Source organism: Papaver somniferum, unplaced genomic scaffold (genome assembly GCF_003573695.1).
Source record: "Papaver somniferum cultivar HN1 unplaced genomic scaffold, ASM357369v1 unplaced-scaffold_148, whole genome shotgun sequence".
NCBI classification, from domain to species: domain Eukaryota; kingdom Viridiplantae; phylum Streptophyta; class Magnoliopsida; order Ranunculales; family Papaveraceae; genus Papaver; species Papaver somniferum.
The window spans coordinates 616380-632597 of NW_020624154.1; the positions used below are offsets into that span (position 1 = coordinate 616380).

A 16218-nucleotide genomic window follows, 5' to 3' on the forward strand; every position below is an offset into this window, starting at 1 on the left:
CCTCCTCACATTCTAGATCAAGATCCCAAGTCTTAGTCAGTGAACATGAAGCTTGGCGCCTCATGAGACGGACCGCGTGCTTGTGATCCTAAATACCAAAAAAACAAAATGAAAAGAAATACAAACACTTGACGCAAATTTAAGATAGTTACACACTTGAATAAAGAACAAAGACGGATTGAGATTACTTACGGTAGTATTATGGATCGTACATGCCCATGAGTCTTTGTATCCAAAAAGAACATGTGGAGGGGGAGGCATGTGGGAATTAGCTGGTTTAGTGATCACCCTCTTCTTCTTTCCGGTTTTAGTTGAAGTTGAAGCTTCGGTTTATTGAACAATAGCTAGAGTTTGTTCTCCATATCCATCTTCTTCTTCTTCTTCTTCTTCCAATGCCTATTCAACAATTTCATCTTCGATATCCTTATCTTTGTCTCCATCATCATCATCATCATCATCATCACCTCCTCCAACATTAGGCATTTCTTGATCACCATCATCATCATCATTGTTACCTCCTCCAGCAGCCGGAGTGCTTTCATCAACATCATCATCATCACCTCTTCTACCAGATGGAATTGATTGGTCTTTATCTGGAGTCTAGTCTGAATCACTGGGTTCCGATGGTGGTTGAGAATCATTCATTACACGGATCTTGAGCGTTCCTGGAACAACGTATGCCCCTCGATCTGTTGAAGTCAAGAGTTTATCACCAAACACGGAGAGGTATTGAAGGAGGACTAAGAGCTTTCATAGCTTTCTTCTTTGTCTTTTCCAACCTGAACAAGAACAATTAAGAAGAAAAAAAATTACAGGTCGGCAGGGTCGACATATATATACCCTATCCGGCGGAACAACGGCCGGAAGGGTCGATATCCAAATTACATGCCGGCTAAAGTGCAACCGACATGGTATTATTCACATAACCTGTCGGCTTATGACAAAAATGAACACAAAAGAAATAAGGATTTTTCACCAAACCAGTCGGCAAGGTCCATTACCCATACATTGTCGGCCAACTAACAGCCGGCATGGTTTTATCCAGATACCATCTCGATTTTAAAAATTCAAGGCATCAGGAGACACAAAAAACTTGAAATACAACCGGCAAGGTAAAAAATTATAACCAACCCGGCTAAAAAAAAAAAAACTGCCGCCGACAGGGTCTAAGGTTGAATAACTTGCCGGCCCTGCAAGTACCGGTTACAGGTATTCAACAGCAGGCAAGCTCTTCAACCTAAGAGCCTGCTGGCCAAACCCTAACTATGAAAATCCGGCAAGCTCGATAACATAATACCTTGCGGCGTCGCAACTGCCAATTCACAATTTCGATTTTTCTGACCTAATTTAACATGCAAACATGAAATCGAAGTACTAGATTGAGTTTAAGTAAGCTCTTACTTTCTTAAGCGCACCATTTCTCGTGGTTCAGCGGCTGCGAATTCTCCTTCTTCGACGGTTTTTTTCTTCACTTTCTTTTGAACCAAACTTGCAATTCCAGGGTTATACTCATTGGGTTTTCGATTAGCTTCTTTCATACGAGTTCCCTTCCGCCGTGGTGGATCCATTGATGAAGATTAATCGGAGTTTTCGAATCGACGATTTCAATGAATTAATCGACGAGTTTTGATGGTGGTGGGGGTGATGGAGCCGGTATGGTTTCAGAGGAGAAGAAGAAGAGAAGAAGAAGAGAAGAAGAAGATGAAATGAAAAGATTAAAACTGATTTAGGGTAATAGGTTTTTAAAGGGTAAGGGTAGTTTTGTAACTTACCCATTAGGAGTCCCCTAACATCCTTAAAAAAAGTCCCTTTAAAATTGGGTATACTCCAATTAATCTGGGTATACCCCAATCAAGCCAGGAAAAAATATGACAGGAAAAATTGTTTGCGCCCCATTTGTATTCCAACCGGAAATGTAGTGACCGACTCTTTTGTTGAAGTCACTTGCGATCTGCGTGAAATTCAGTCTTAAACCCTCAGTCTCTTCCTCTCCCCACTTCCTCCCGTACCAAAACAAAACCCTAGATTCCCAAATGCGCAAAAACACATCAAATTACTGAAGGAAGAAAAATAAAATAAAATAAAATAAAAAGATGTTCAGGAGAAGATTAACATCTTTATTGGCTACGTCAATCCACCAATCTTCTCAGATTTACAAAAACCCTAGCTTCATTTCAACAAAAACAATCTCATCATCAACATTCTCATTTCAAAATCAACAATCACTTTACTCAAAAATCAACCCTAATAATAATGTATCCTTGTCTCATGGAATTAGGGCGTACTGTAGTTACTTAGCATTGAATGATTTGGCGGATAATAAAGGATCAAATAAGAAAAGAACAAGAAAAGGTCGTGGTATTGGTTCTGGTAAAGGTAAGACTGGCGGGAGAGGTCATAAAGGACAAAGAGCTAGAGGTAGTCATAAAGCTGGTTTTGAAGGTGGTCAAACTCCTCTTCGTCGGAGACTGCCTAAACGAGGCTTTAAGAATCCTTTCAGTCTTGAATTTCAGGTATATCTACTTGCAATCACATTTGTTACAGGAATTTGAGTCTCAATGTAGTAATATATACGCCGAATTACCATCTGAAAATGTACAATTTTGCAAAAGCCTTATGGTGTATCGGTGAAACCCATGTTTAATGAAATGTTCCTGCTTCTTAGTTGCATTTGATCTTTGAGGCACCAATTTGAGGGTCTTCATCTTTTTCGTATTCATTTGATAGTGCATATGCAAGACTTGACAAATGCTTCAATGATTACCTGTATTTGGGTTATTGTTGGCTTTATATGTGTTTCAGCAATGGATAACTAAGGTTAATTACTTCTCTGGTTGTGTTTGTATTTTCCTCTGTGACAGCCAGTAGGGTTGGGGAAAATAGCAAAGCTTATAAATGCAGGAAAAATTGATTCTTCAGAATTGATAACCATGAAAACTCTGAAGGTACTAGTACAACACTTAAAATTATTTTATTTGGATCGCTGTATTGTTCAAATGTCAACTGTCAAGCTGATGCAAATATTGTATGTTACGATAGGATTCTGCGGCTATAGGGAAGCAGATAAGAGATGGAGTAAGGTTGATGGGTCGTGGCGCAGAACAAATTAAGTGGCCTATTCATCTTGAGGTAGGGGTACTCAGAGTGATCTAAAATTTGTCATTTTTATGGTTCTTACTTTTCTTTTATGTCACAGTGATGTTGTGATAAGTTCAAACTTATCAAAGAGCATCATTAGAGAAATTAGACGAAATAAACAATAACGAAAGAAAGAAGACCGGATAAGAAACTAGAAGAAATCATAGAATCAGAGTAGAAATCAGATCAGATAAGAAATCATTCATTCCCCTTGAAAACAACCCGGTCCTCAAGGTTGCGCGTACATACAGACAACTTTTAGTGACAGCAAACAAGAATTTGGCCAAGTTATTTGAATGATATGATACAACCAAAAGAAATTCTAGGAAAATGCTCATTTCACTGACTCAAAGTGTTTAGGTCTTTTAGAATGATCACGGGGACTCACTTCATATCTTGTGCAATTGTTTTCAGTATGACATCAGCAAGTACAGTCTTTTCATAATTGATGCTAACTGATCAAGCATATCATTTAACTCCTTACCCATCAATCCACCATAAACCATTCCTTGCCTTCTCTGTGGTACCGAAACGAATTTAGGAAGCAAAGTAATCACCCAGGTATTTTGCCTGTGTATCCACTATGTTTGTTTTCTAGTAAAAATACATTTCTCCAACATGTATAACTAAAATCTCATCATAACATGTAAAATATGATCATTCATTGGTGAGGGTACATTCTTGAACTCTTTTTCAAAAGTTAGGTAGAAGTCACCGCAGGAAAAGAACATGATTTTCTGAGTTTTGTCCCTGAGACTTCAGTTTTGTCTTAAAGTACATGCAGCCACGTTTACGGAATGGAGCCATATACTAATTGATAACACTAATTAGTATAAACTGTCCGATCAGATCGAATGGCTCTGATACCAACTGATGAGTGCAAACTTATCAAAATAGCATCATGGAGAAATTAGACGCATTAAATAGTAAGGAAAGGAAGAAGGTCAGATAAGAAACTAGAATGGATCATAGACTCAGCGAAGGAAATCATATAAGAAGCCATTGATCTACAAACATCATCATTTAATAGACAGCTTGAAATTGTTACACAATGTTATATAGCCAAGCCTAATAACTGCCAATAGAAACTACCCAAACCACCTATTACATGTTTACCTATCACGTTGTTCTTCTCACACGCCCCTTTGTTCCTTGTTGGTATATGATAGTCTAATGTATGAATTGAGTTTCTGCAAGTTCATGAGATGGCTGATTAGTCGAGTTCATCGTATATTTTACCATCTTTACAATCTGAGCATGGTAACTTAAGACCAGATTTTTTTTTCCTAAACGAGATGTTAATTTAAATGTACAATTATTTTTCTTATCTCGAAATCCAATAATTGATGCCCATTGATATATGTCACCCCCTTCTCTTTATGGTATGGTGAAAGATCTTTTTACAAGAATTGAAAGCATACAGTGTATAATCGAAAGCATACAGTCTTTTCGATTATACACTCACACTTCACACTAATGACTTGATTATCTCAGATTTTTATATTTCCTATATTTTTTCGTTGCTGGGAAATTCTCTATTGACGAGAAGTACCTTATAACAAGATGCAACTAGCTTCCATGAGGATTTTTTTTTTTCTGCCTTTCTCCACTTCAAGGTGACTTTTTCTTCATCATCTCCGCTCAAAGTTGATAACTTTCATCGCCTTCAAATACCCAGTGAATTCTTTTTCATACCTCACTTGCTAACCATATGCAGATGTTGAAGGGATATTCTTCATTCAGCTTTACCTACACAAAAACACCAGAATAGCTCACCATTCATTAGATTGTTCGGCTTAAGAATTGATGTAAATGGAGAAACACACTTTTGACTTGAGGAACAATAGGCTGCCAAATGGCAGCCGCTGGTATGTGATGAATGGATTTAAGGCATACAAGCCATGGCATGATTATACACCTTTTTCTCGTAATCATCCAGAGGCTCCAATCATTCGGTTTCTATCTTTCCACGGAGGACCCCCTTCCCCGGGTTTTACTGAACCACTAATACTCTTTTTCGGGCAAGAGAAACATGATAAACCATGTCACTAACTTGCACTTTTGAATGTTGATGCAGGTGTCGAGGGTGACAGTTAGGGCAAAGGAAGCAGTCGAAGCTGCTGGCGGGTCTGTCAGGAAAGTTTACTACAACAAATTGGGTTTCCGAGCCTTGTTGAAGCCCGAGTGGTTCGAAAAGAAGGGCAGATTACTACCTAAAGCAGCCAGACCTCCACCGAAGCAGAAGGACAAAGTTGATAGCGTTGGTCGCTTACCTGCTCCGACCAAACCAATCCTGTTTACGAAAGAGGAAATAGCAGCAGCAGCTGCTGCTAGTACTCCTTCTGCTGCCTAATTACAACTTGCTTTGGTGTTGGCTCAAGCTTTTCTTGCGTCGCTGTTTTAGGTTGTAAGAGATTTTGTTTATATCAAGTTCTGTGGCACATAAGTTGGTTCAATTTTGTCTGTTACTATATTGAGCTACTGCTATGACTATATTAAAAGCTGAGTTGAGTTTAAATTATTTTCCTTCTTGGTGAGGATAGTAGGACAGTCAATGTCATATTTGGCTATCTCTGTGCTCTTATTTCTTGTGTTACGAATATCAACAGATTAATAAACTAAAATGTTGGCTCTCTCCGGGCTCTTATTTCTTGTGTTAAGTTGGTTCAATTTTGTCTGTTACTATATTGAGCTACTGCTATGACTATATTAAAAGCTGTTAAGTTTAAATTATTTTCCTTCTTGGTGAGGATAGTAGGACAGTCAATGTCATATTTGGCTATCTCTGTGCTCTTATTTCTTGTGTTACGAATATCAACAGATTAATAAACTAAAATGTTGGCTCTCTCCGTGCTCTTATTTCTTGTGTTAAGTTGGTTCAATTTTGTCTATTACTATATTGAGCTACTGCTATGACTATATTAAAAGCTGAGTTAAGTTTAAATTATTTTCCTTCTTGGTGAGGATAGTAGGACAGTCAATGTCATATTTGGCTATCTCTGTGCTCTTATTTCTTATGTGAATTACTTTTCTCAGGAGGTAGAGAGTGATGTATAAATTAAGCATGCAAGTAGAATGTAACGATATCAAATGACAAAAATCCTGCAGAGAAGAGAATAAGAAACAAGAAACAAATAAGAGGAAAAGGCTTATCAAATGCACTTCTAGGCGAGAAGTGGCTTCTCTGAAGCAAAAAAGTAGTAATATTTGAAGGTCATTTATAAGACTTTTAATATTCCCCAGCGATCCTGATCTTGTTTCTCTCTCATGGTGCATCAGTACAACAGGCCATCATTTACAATAAACAGATAACCTTAACAAAATTGAAGTAGATGACATAAGTAGATGACATAAAATGGTTATATACCCCCTTTAGTTGTGTTTCTTCTTGAAAGAAGACCTTCAAGAAACTCAAAAGCTAACAAGATGCTAACCGAAAAGTTCTCAAATAAGGCTAAGAAAGTCATGGCTGCACAATCTACACTCATAAACCCTTATACGAACTTCTATATTATTATAAACAGTTGAAAGATGGTTATGTTCTTTATACACAGGGAATTGTCGAGAAAAGTACTTAACTCTGTCATGCAAGATGCATATACAATTGCTAATAGCTACGAAAGGAAACTCGAGATGATTTTTCTTTTTCTTTTATGTACTTTTTTTTTTCTTTTGATTTTTGAACAGTTGAAAAGTTCATGGGTACGGCACTCAGACCCATAGACATGAACATTATAGGAAGAAATACTGTACAACTCTTCACAAAGAACCAGTAGGCATTAGAACTAAAATGGCATTCAGCTTTTATCTGCAGTTTCTGATGCATGGCCGGCACTAGTCGAGGTCCCATCATTACCGTTCCTGAGCAGCAATGATTCTTTTATCTGTCCGTAACTCTGGAATTCTTCCAATGCATCAGCAGTTGTCTTCGATATCTGAAGTCCAGATGATGTGATGTTGACATTGCAAGAAGAATTTGATAATCCTCCTGTCTCAGATTCCAAAGTTACAGCAGGTTCTTCAGTGCTTCTTCCCCAGATCTCAGGTTTCGAGACTTGTGACAACTTGATCGATTTTGAGATATCTTGGCGAAGTGGTGGTGCTGTACTTAACATCTCCACAAGGGCACCAACAGCAGCATCCTGGGATTTCCTGACTTGTCCTCTGGGCTCAGTATGATGCGCTTTTCCATCGAAAAGATCTGGTCTGGAGTGGACGCAGCAACCATAGCAGTGAGTCAGTAAAGTTTATTCATTTTCTTAATAATAAGCAAAAGCTTTATAAGTTCAACCTGGAGGCAAAGAACGTAAATCAGAATTTGACCACTTAATAAGATTGGTGGAAAATAGGAGGAAGAAACAAAACCAAATACCACATAGCAAACAATTTGAAGCTGCAAACATATGGTTTCAGAATCCAAATTTACTTCTGAACCAAAACAGTTCGTTTATGTATCCATCATATCCCTGCATGCTGGTCGAAGAAAACATTTTTAAGCAACACACTGGTTCGACAAACAAATCACATGATCACGTAGTTAACTTCGTGGCCTACACAGAACCTGTCTTGAAGCTAATTTCTACAGACTGAAACTTAAGTCTTGTTATAAAGGTACATGGGCAACAAAAGAGAGAAGATGGAGAACTCAATTTCAATATCTATGAATTACTTATGTAGATTAGTTAGTATGTATTTTACATTTACTTTACAGAAAACAACTACCAAAATATACTTCTGGGAATCAAAACTGTCCGTGTATGTATTAATTAAATTTGGTAAACATGCATCTGCGCAAGCCCTTTATGCTAATCAATAAAATATGTCTACAACGCAGTTGTACGAATCACATGATCATGTAAGAACTCCGTGGTCCTGCACACTAACCATTCTCAAATCTAATCTCCATAAAAGAAGTAGATGGGAAACAGAAGAGAGAAGATGGAGAAAACTCAATTCAATTGTGCAGATTATTTAGTATGTTTTATGTCCATAAAAAGTTACCAAGAAAACATGCAATCAATTGTATGGCAAACTGGGTTACGTCATTAACACTTCAACAAAACATAACAATTAACTAGAGCAAGTGTAGGAAGTTTTCTGAAACAAAACAAAGCATTAAGCATATGACATCATCTAGAAACTAACCAGAAATGTTGAATTATTTCCTGAAGGGGGTATAACTACACAAAATTGATAAGACTGGACATATCTGTAGTTACTTTGACGTTTCACTGAGATATATGCATCATATGATTTCATTATAAATAGATGTACTGTATTGACTGCTCATATTTGATCTCGGAGTATGTTTTACTGTAGATGAGTGCTGATTGTAAGGAACAACCAATGAAAATAAAAAATATTAGAGATGCCCTAAACCATAGACTACATATGGTGAGTGGACTGAGCGCTACACTACACCTTCTACCACAAAGTTTAACCACAATTTATTTTATTTTGAAAATTGCAAATACAGTTTGTTTTTCCGGAAAAGAAATCAATATACATAAGCCAGGCCAATATACGAGGACGGCACATACCATACAACATACAATGATACTAAAACATATAACATATGTGATACTAAGCTAATTCTCCTTGGCGTTGCTACAAGACTTCTACACTAGCAATTGTTTGGCCAATAGTCAGTTAATCAGCATTGATTTACTCTAAAACTCCTATGTTGATTGATTATATGGCTCTTCTGTACCAGTAGGCATATTTGGATCAGAATGTTTGTTCTTTCATTCAGTACACTTATCGCTACAGTACACATAAGCTATATAAAACAATAACGACCAAAAAGAAAGCAAGCCAAAGAAAGGAGAAGCATATTTAAATAGGAAACAGAAAAATCAAACATACCCTGGGCGTGGATCAGTTATATCATCCCCAACAGCAAATGGGCATGCAAAATCCGAATAATCAAACATATCCTGGGAGGAAAACCTACTGGAGCTCCTGGAGAAAGAAATTCTTGGTGAAATGCCGGATGATGCTTTTGCTCCATATATATTTCCAACCTCATCTTTTCCAAAGGAGTTCATCTACAGCATAGACAGTAACACACACAACAACACATGAGGGGTGAGCATACACATGGTGGTGGGAGCGAATAGAGAGTGTAAAATGCAACTTTAATGGCCATGAAAAGAAAGCAATTTCACTGAGCAATACCTTCTCATATTTTAAGGCAGAATTAACATCTCCAGCTCTAGTCAAGTTCCTACCATTGCTGGACTGAGAGGGACCCATCTTTTCCCTTGGAGGAGACGGAGTCGCTACATGAATGTTTCGCAATGCAGGGTTCCCAGTTGTGGGAATGCTTACTGGAGCACTTCCAGAACATAATAGAGCTTTTGATTTCAAATGGGCGGGTGGTGACGGAGACGGAGTTGGAGAGGGCATTGGTGAGGGCCAAAAATCATCAAAATTTGTATTCCTAGTTGCCAAAGATGCATTGCTGGAGCCTGGAGTTTCAGATTGATGACTTGGTATGCTCAAAGGTGGAAGGCGATGAGAACTGGGATTATAAGAAAAACCTCTAGAGTCAGAATATGCAGGTGAAGGAAAGCCAGATACCGGAGGTGCAGATGATCCATAACTATCATAACTCCAGCTATGTCGCCTTTCAAAGGGTACCGAAGAAGGTATCTCATGAGACCTGAATCTAGCTAAAGGAAGAGACGGAAAACTCTTAAGCCGATCAGTTGTTGGACTTCCCACATAATCTGGTATAAACTGCGGCGATACAGGAGTTGAAGGCTCTGAATTCACATCAGACAACGCTGGGGAATACAACACAGACAAACAAAGCATACCACAAGTAGTATCCACTGGAGTGAACACAAATTCCTTCATTTCCACCTCCTCTCTACGAGTAAATGGCTCAACCAACGTAGACACCCTATGAGCTAACCCATAGGTAAGTATCTGCCCCGATGAATTCAATTCATGAAACAATTTATGCGCAGGCAATAACCTAACAGTAAGATACAAAGATCTCAACAAAATAATGGATTTCTTATACAAAGAATGCGAAGTAGCACTGGGAGGATTCCTCTTATTCCCCCCATGCCCAAAATCCCTCCCACTCTTCCTAGTCTCATACTTGACAACCCATCTCTCAATCACCTTATCTTTTTTCATCATTTCAGCACCATCATCATGAAAATTAACAGCCCCCCTCTGAAAAAGTAGCACATCAACAACCATAGGTTCTAAATTACTTTGATGCCACAATTCAAGATTTTCTAATGAAGCAGGACATTCTCTTAATGCTAAATTAAACCATTTATCTCTTGGTCTAACACTGGATGAAGACGATGATGATGAAGATGGAGATGATAATAATATTTGTTCACCACTATAGTTGTTACGGGATGAACTACATGGTTGTGTTCTTGATTCTAATATTATATGTAAACTCTTTGCAAAGAATTCAGTTATAATCTGTTCAATCTTTGCTGGTTCAGATGATGTCCCCATAATAAAACCCTAAAAACCCTAGAATCAAAGTAGAATTTATAAACCCTAATAATCAAACGAAGTGAAAATGGAAGAGTAAAGAACAAACCGTTTTGTTGATTTGGAACCCTAATAAATTGGGATTTTTTGGACTGTTCTTGTTTAGATTATGGATTGCGTATGAGATATTTTCTTGGAGTTTAAGAGAGACTGACTGTTTCAAAAGGGGTCGTCAGTGAGGGAGTCGTGGAGTGAAAGAAGAAGAAGACAGAGGGGAAGGATTTTAAAGAGCAGTAGAAGAGAAGGAGAAGATATAGTCGTGACTCGTGAACAGAGGATGGCCATTTGATAGGGCCACTGATGTTTTCCGGACCTTTGGATTATCCGCTTCATGTACATTTATAGTCTGCCTACCACATTGGTGTGGATGACTACAAATAGACTGTTCTGTTGTAGTGACATTAAACCGTAACATTTGCACGAGCCTTTGGATATTCATTCATTCTTGCTATGTGGTTTATCCGGGGCATAGGTGCTGGTGGTTTATCTGGAAGTACTATTCAACTCCCTATTATCCACCTCCCTATAAAAAAATATAAATAAAATCTTCACATAAGATGACCTTCACCGTTAGCATTGGAGATGCTCTTAGATTGTAGGAAGGTGAATAGTATTTTTGATTTTTTTTTCTCTTTTATACAAACCTAACTCTGGTGCCAAGATTCAGTCGGCTGGACTAGCCTACTGTTGTTTTAACCCATTTTTATTAATTAGGTTTCTGATTGATTCATACATCCAAAATTGAAATATTTCAAAAGAAAAATAATTCTAGATTTATCTAGAATTGGTCGGCGTGTATGTCCACATTAGCCGGTTTTGCACAATCGTTTGATATGGACATACACGTCGGCTGATTATTTTTGATGTTCTTCGTGTTTAAAAATCATGACCCCAGAATCGGTCGATGTGGATATTCATATAGACCGATTCTGGTTAAAGGAGATGCCCAATTTTTCTGCATGTCTTATAGGCTACAATGAACCAATATAAACCTCTATACACACTTATTGCAATCGGTTTATCAAAACATCCACATCCGGCGATTGTTACGATCAGCCTTTATATAAATAAATATCATAATTGGTTTACACAAATATTCATATCGTCGATTGTTGCAATCGTCCAATATATAAATAAATGCCTACTGATTCTTAGTGTTCTTCATGAATAAGGAACATCAACCCAAAATCGGCCTACGAGGGCACGAACATCCACCGATTCTTGGTTGATGTTTGTACAAAAGAAGAAAAATCAAAATTCTTTCATAGTTTGGTGATCAATTAACATTAGTTCATTTCTAGGTTAACAAGCTTAAATATCAATTAATCGATCGAATTAACACTAATTAATCAGGGATATATTTTTCATTAACAAAAATAGTTGATTAAGAGGGTTTTTAAACTTCAAAATGACCTTATTTTGTCTTCTAGTGATAGGCTCCAAATAATTGTCATAAGGATATTTCTAAACAACTAAAATCTATGAGAAGAGTGAGAGGGTTGAAGCCGCGGCCACTCTCAACCTTCTCCAAAAGGGAGGGGAGGAAGTAGGGATGCACTAAGCTACATAGTGGTTTCTCAGTGTGTATCTTATTTTGACAATTTTAGATTATTACAGTTGGCTTTCTAGCATAGGAAACCGAACTATTTTGGTTGAAATGTCTGCCAGCTTTTAATTTGAACCATATTTTTTCTTCTTTCCAACTTAGACCTAAGTATCATCTGTAGAAACCTGTAATTAGAACCGGATTTTAATGTGCTACGTAACTGAAAAACAGAAGAAAAAAACGCAAAAATATAGTTTTTAGTACATATATATATATTATATTAGGATTTCATTAGAATTTGCACTTCGCAAACTAAAATTTATTATAAAAAAGCATCATTCATTTATTTCGTTAAAATTTGTTAATGGTGAATGATTGTGAAGTTGTGGTTTACAGAATTATTGAACATTTTGTAACGAATATTAATGTGCATATATAAATGTAGAACTGTGTGATGTTGGTGAATGTCAGGATGTTTGAGAGTTTGAATATCACTAACAAGAAAGAACAATATGAAACATTTGAAATGAAGATAAGAATGAAATTTGATAAAGTATACGAATTTTACAAATGTTATTTGAATGTTTGATATGCAACAAGGATTTGGTATTGTAAAATGGTCTTTGAGGAAGGATAATGAAATACTTAGTTTGTATGTTATTGTTGTGTTCGAGAAAGCATACATAACACCATGCATGTCTGTTAGAGCATTGCTCGGTCGAACTCGCAAGCATTGCTATCTCAAGCTTGTTTGTCAAGTATAGTTGTCAAAACTATAAGTCTTGATTTCTAGTCTACTTATAGCTAAGTCTCGGATTAGGATAGAAAGTGTAGTTGAACATTAGACTTCACGGTGTTCATCGATTGAAGACGAAGAACTACTAAGGGGAGCTTGTGGAACTTCATCAACAAAAGGTATGTGGAGACTTGAACTCATCTATCACTCAAAAGTCTATCTACTCTATCTCCTAATTGAGACAAAAGTCGTATAGATATATAGACTTCGATTATACACATTTGATATTTCGAGATGAGTTTAACTCGCTTATATATTCCTCGAAATATGTGTTGGTAAGCTTTCGCTTTAACCAAGTTCATCTTATATTCTTGAGGAAAGTCAAAAGATGATCATGTAAAATTCGCCATGTAACATCTTACATGATTTGTGTGAGACAATCATTTGATGTAGACTCGGAATGTTTCGTATTGATCATTCGATCACTTGAAAACTGCTTTGAAGCTAATGATTTGCGTGAGACAGCTATTGTCATCTTCCAAGAATGTTTCAATGATTGAAATGAGAGTTTAGAACAAATAACCATAATTGGATATGGCACAGTATGCGTACTTGTATGCTAACTGTTGCAAGTTATTCCAAGTCCGGGAACCATAGTATGCGTACTGGTTGGTTAATGAAAGTCTGGGAACTTAGTATGCATACCGGTATGCGTACTGACGTGAGTTTCAAGTGCCGGAAAGTCAACTGAGTTTGGAAGGTATGCGTACCCGTTCGCATACTGGCGAATCCAAACTTAGTCCGACCACTTAGGTATGTGTACCCGTTTCCATACTTGAGTAGGTTATTTTCTAAAATCGATTTGCTCATGAACTAATACATTTATATAATAAGGAATGCAATCTTTTGCAAATCAAGGCTATAATGTTCTAAAATATTCAATTGCGTCTTGTATACTTCTATGAGAATATAAACAATTGAATAACTCTAGAACTAGTTTCATTTGATTCATTTGAACTAGTTATGGTTAAGATGAATAAGGTTGATATGAAAGTGTTTATATGGCTAACATCGGTTAACTATTGTTGAGCCAACAAGGTGCGCACGTTTAGGTACGGTTACTCATATATAAATGAAGTCACTTTTCATTTGTGTGTAACAAGCTAAGTTCGATCTAACGGTTGAAAGATATTAGCTTATGTTTAATCAGGTTTTCATCTAACGGTGAATATTGAATGCTTTGTTACCAAGGTAACATTGATTGCAAACCCTGATTTGAAGACTATTTAAGGGAAAACTCTAGCAACTTGGAAACCTAATCCCAACACCTCCTGTGTGATACTAGTTGCGATTAGAGTCGAATCTCTTTTAACCTTAGGTTTTCCAAAACCCAGTAGGTTAACGACTTGAAGACTGCATTGGGATTGTGAAGCCAGACCCAACTATTTTCTCTGTAGTTGCGCGTTCTGATCTTGTTGTTTTTTATCGTGTTGAGTACTATCTTCTTAAGATTTGCTCGAGATTTAATCTTCGTCTCATCGTTTGTGATTCCACAATATCTTGTTTCGCTACCATACAATTAAGATTATTGTGAGGTGATTGATATTTCTAGGATGTTCTTCGGGAATATAAGTTCGGTATATCAATTGGTTCATGTTCACCTTGATTTATCAAAAGACGGAACAAAACTCATAGGTATATATGTGAGAGACAAATTTATCTATTCAATTGACCTTTCTGTGTGAGACAGATTGGTTTATCAAGTCTTCGACTTTGGGTCGTAGCAACTCTTAGTTGTGGGTGAGATTAGCTAAGGGAGCAAGTGTGCAGAATCCGGTGTGGTTCTAGAGGCGTAAGGTGATAGCTGTCTAAAACACCTTGATATTTATTTGTTTATGCTTTCTTTGAGAGTTTTCTTGTAAATTATGTATCTTATGTTTGCCTTTGAGTTAATTAGGTGCAATGGAATCATTTGAGGCAAAAGAAGGAGAAATTAGCCATTTGGAGCGAAATTCACATGCGATACTTGGAGCAAGTTGAGGTTATGCAGCAAAAGAGGTGATTGCGCAACTGACAGTTGAGCGAGAAAACAGAATAGGCAGTCAGTTCCCTGAAACCGACAGGCCAAATATCACTTTGGTGTCCCTTATGGTTTTAGTGGGTGCCTATATCAATATTCATTCCGACACTTACCCTAAATCGTACTTCCTCTCGATAATTATTTCACCTGAACCAGAAATTGAGAGAGAGAACAGAAGAAATAGCTCTGCTGACCGGAAAACGAGAAAATACAGTTCCATCTGTGATAGTTGAAGGAAGAGACGATTCAGAAGAATGGATTAATGGGTTCGTTGGTTGTGATGAATTAATGGGTTTGGATCGATTTGATGGTATTTTGTGGCAGAGAAGAGATGAATCTGTGTGGGTTTGTCTCAGACGAGGTTTAAACATCAACGAGATTACAGGGAAGATTCTGGCGGAACTGAGAAGATTAAGGAAGGATTTGAGAGCTTATGAAGAATCGAAGGTTGGGTTTGATTGATTGGCAGCAGAATGGAATGAGGATTGCTGTGTTCAAGTAAGAAGTTCAAATTGGGTTTGTGCCTGGTGCTAATTGTTGTTTCCTGTATGGGTCTGCTAATGGTTTAGAAAGCAAGAAGCAATTACAGATTGAAATAGAATGGAGATGCAACTTGGTGTAAACAGCTGAAACTTGAGCTGAAGTTACAGGTTCTAGTGCTGCTGGAGGAGGTAATGGAGAACTGGAGATTGGAATCTGGTGGCTGTAGAATGATTAGGAGATGGTGGTAATACAGCAGTGTGGATGCAGTTCAGGTGGAGAGGCCAGGCCTGAGACAGAAAAGGGAGGAGTTGAATTGTGACGTTGCTCTATGGGTCTATTATGCGTCAATTTGTGAATGGAATGAGCTGCAGGTGATGGCAATTGAATGGGACCTGAGACGAGAACAAGAAAGAAACGAAGCAAGAGAGAGTTGCAGTTAGGGTACAAGGAAATGGTGCAGTTTTGGTGGCTTGAGTATGCTGACTTGATGAGCAAATGCAGGTGTGTATGTGGAGTCTGAGTTGGTATGAATCAGTGGTAATGAGAGAGCTTAGGCTGATGGTGATGCAGTGAAGGAGTTGGCGTTGCTGTGGCTCATGGAATTGCAGTGAAGTAGATGAGCAGTTGGAGCTGAACTCAAGTGCAAGGAATGAACTGGTGCTGATGTTGTTGTGCAGTTGCAGCTGGTGTTATGATGGGTTTGTGTTG

The 16218-nt window shown here is 37.6% G+C and overlaps 2 protein-coding genes across 2 annotated transcripts; one reads left to right on the plus strand and one right to left on the minus strand.

Annotated features, from left to right (window-relative positions):
- Window positions 1-1898: 1898 nt before the first annotated feature.
- On the plus strand, window positions 1899-5797 carry LOC113335473 (50S ribosomal protein L15-like). The gene is made up of 4 exons (XM_026581512.1): window positions 1899-2513; window positions 2862-2945; window positions 3040-3129; window positions 5216-5797. Exons 1-4 carry the CDS (start codon window positions 2094-2096, stop codon window positions 5489-5491), a joined length of 870 nt encoding a protein of 289 aa, XP_026437297.1. The 5' UTR covers window positions 1899-2093; the 3' UTR covers window positions 5492-5797.
- Window positions 5798-6626: 829 nt separating this feature from the next.
- LOC113335466 (autophagy-related protein 13b-like) lies at window positions 6627-10939 on the minus strand. Its single transcript, XM_026581507.1, has 3 exons — window positions 9316-10939; window positions 9004-9185; window positions 6627-7344 (listed from the first exon to the last, which is right to left on the minus strand). Exons 1-3 carry the CDS (start codon window positions 10624-10626, stop codon window positions 6936-6938), a joined length of 1902 nt encoding a protein of 633 aa, XP_026437292.1. The 5' UTR covers window positions 10627-10939; the 3' UTR covers window positions 6627-6935.
- Window positions 10940-16218: the final 5279 nt, after the last annotated feature.

Coding starts and splice junctions, on each gene's coding strand:
- LOC113335466 (XM_026581507.1), bottom strand. CDS start 10,626: ATGGGGACATCATCTGAACCAGCAAAGATTGAACAGATTATAACTGAA. Junction 9,186..9,315: donor CTGCCTTAAAATATGAGAAG/GTATTGCTCAGT, acceptor TCTATGCTGTAG/ATGAACTCCTTTGGAAAAGA. Junction 7,345..9,003: donor ATAACTGATCCACGCCCAGG/GTATGTTTGATT, acceptor CGTCCACTCCAG/ACCAGATCTTTTCGATGGAA.
- LOC113335473 (XM_026581512.1), top strand. CDS start 2,094: ATGTTCAGGAGAAGATTAACATCTTTATTGGCTACGTCAATCCACCAA. Junction 2,514..2,861: donor CTTTCAGTCTTGAATTTCAG/GTATATCTACTT, acceptor CCTCTGTGACAG/CCAGTAGGGTTGGGGAAAAT. Junction 2,946..3,039: donor TAACCATGAAAACTCTGAAG/GTACTAGTACAA, acceptor ATGTTACGATAG/GATTCTGCGGCTATAGGGAA.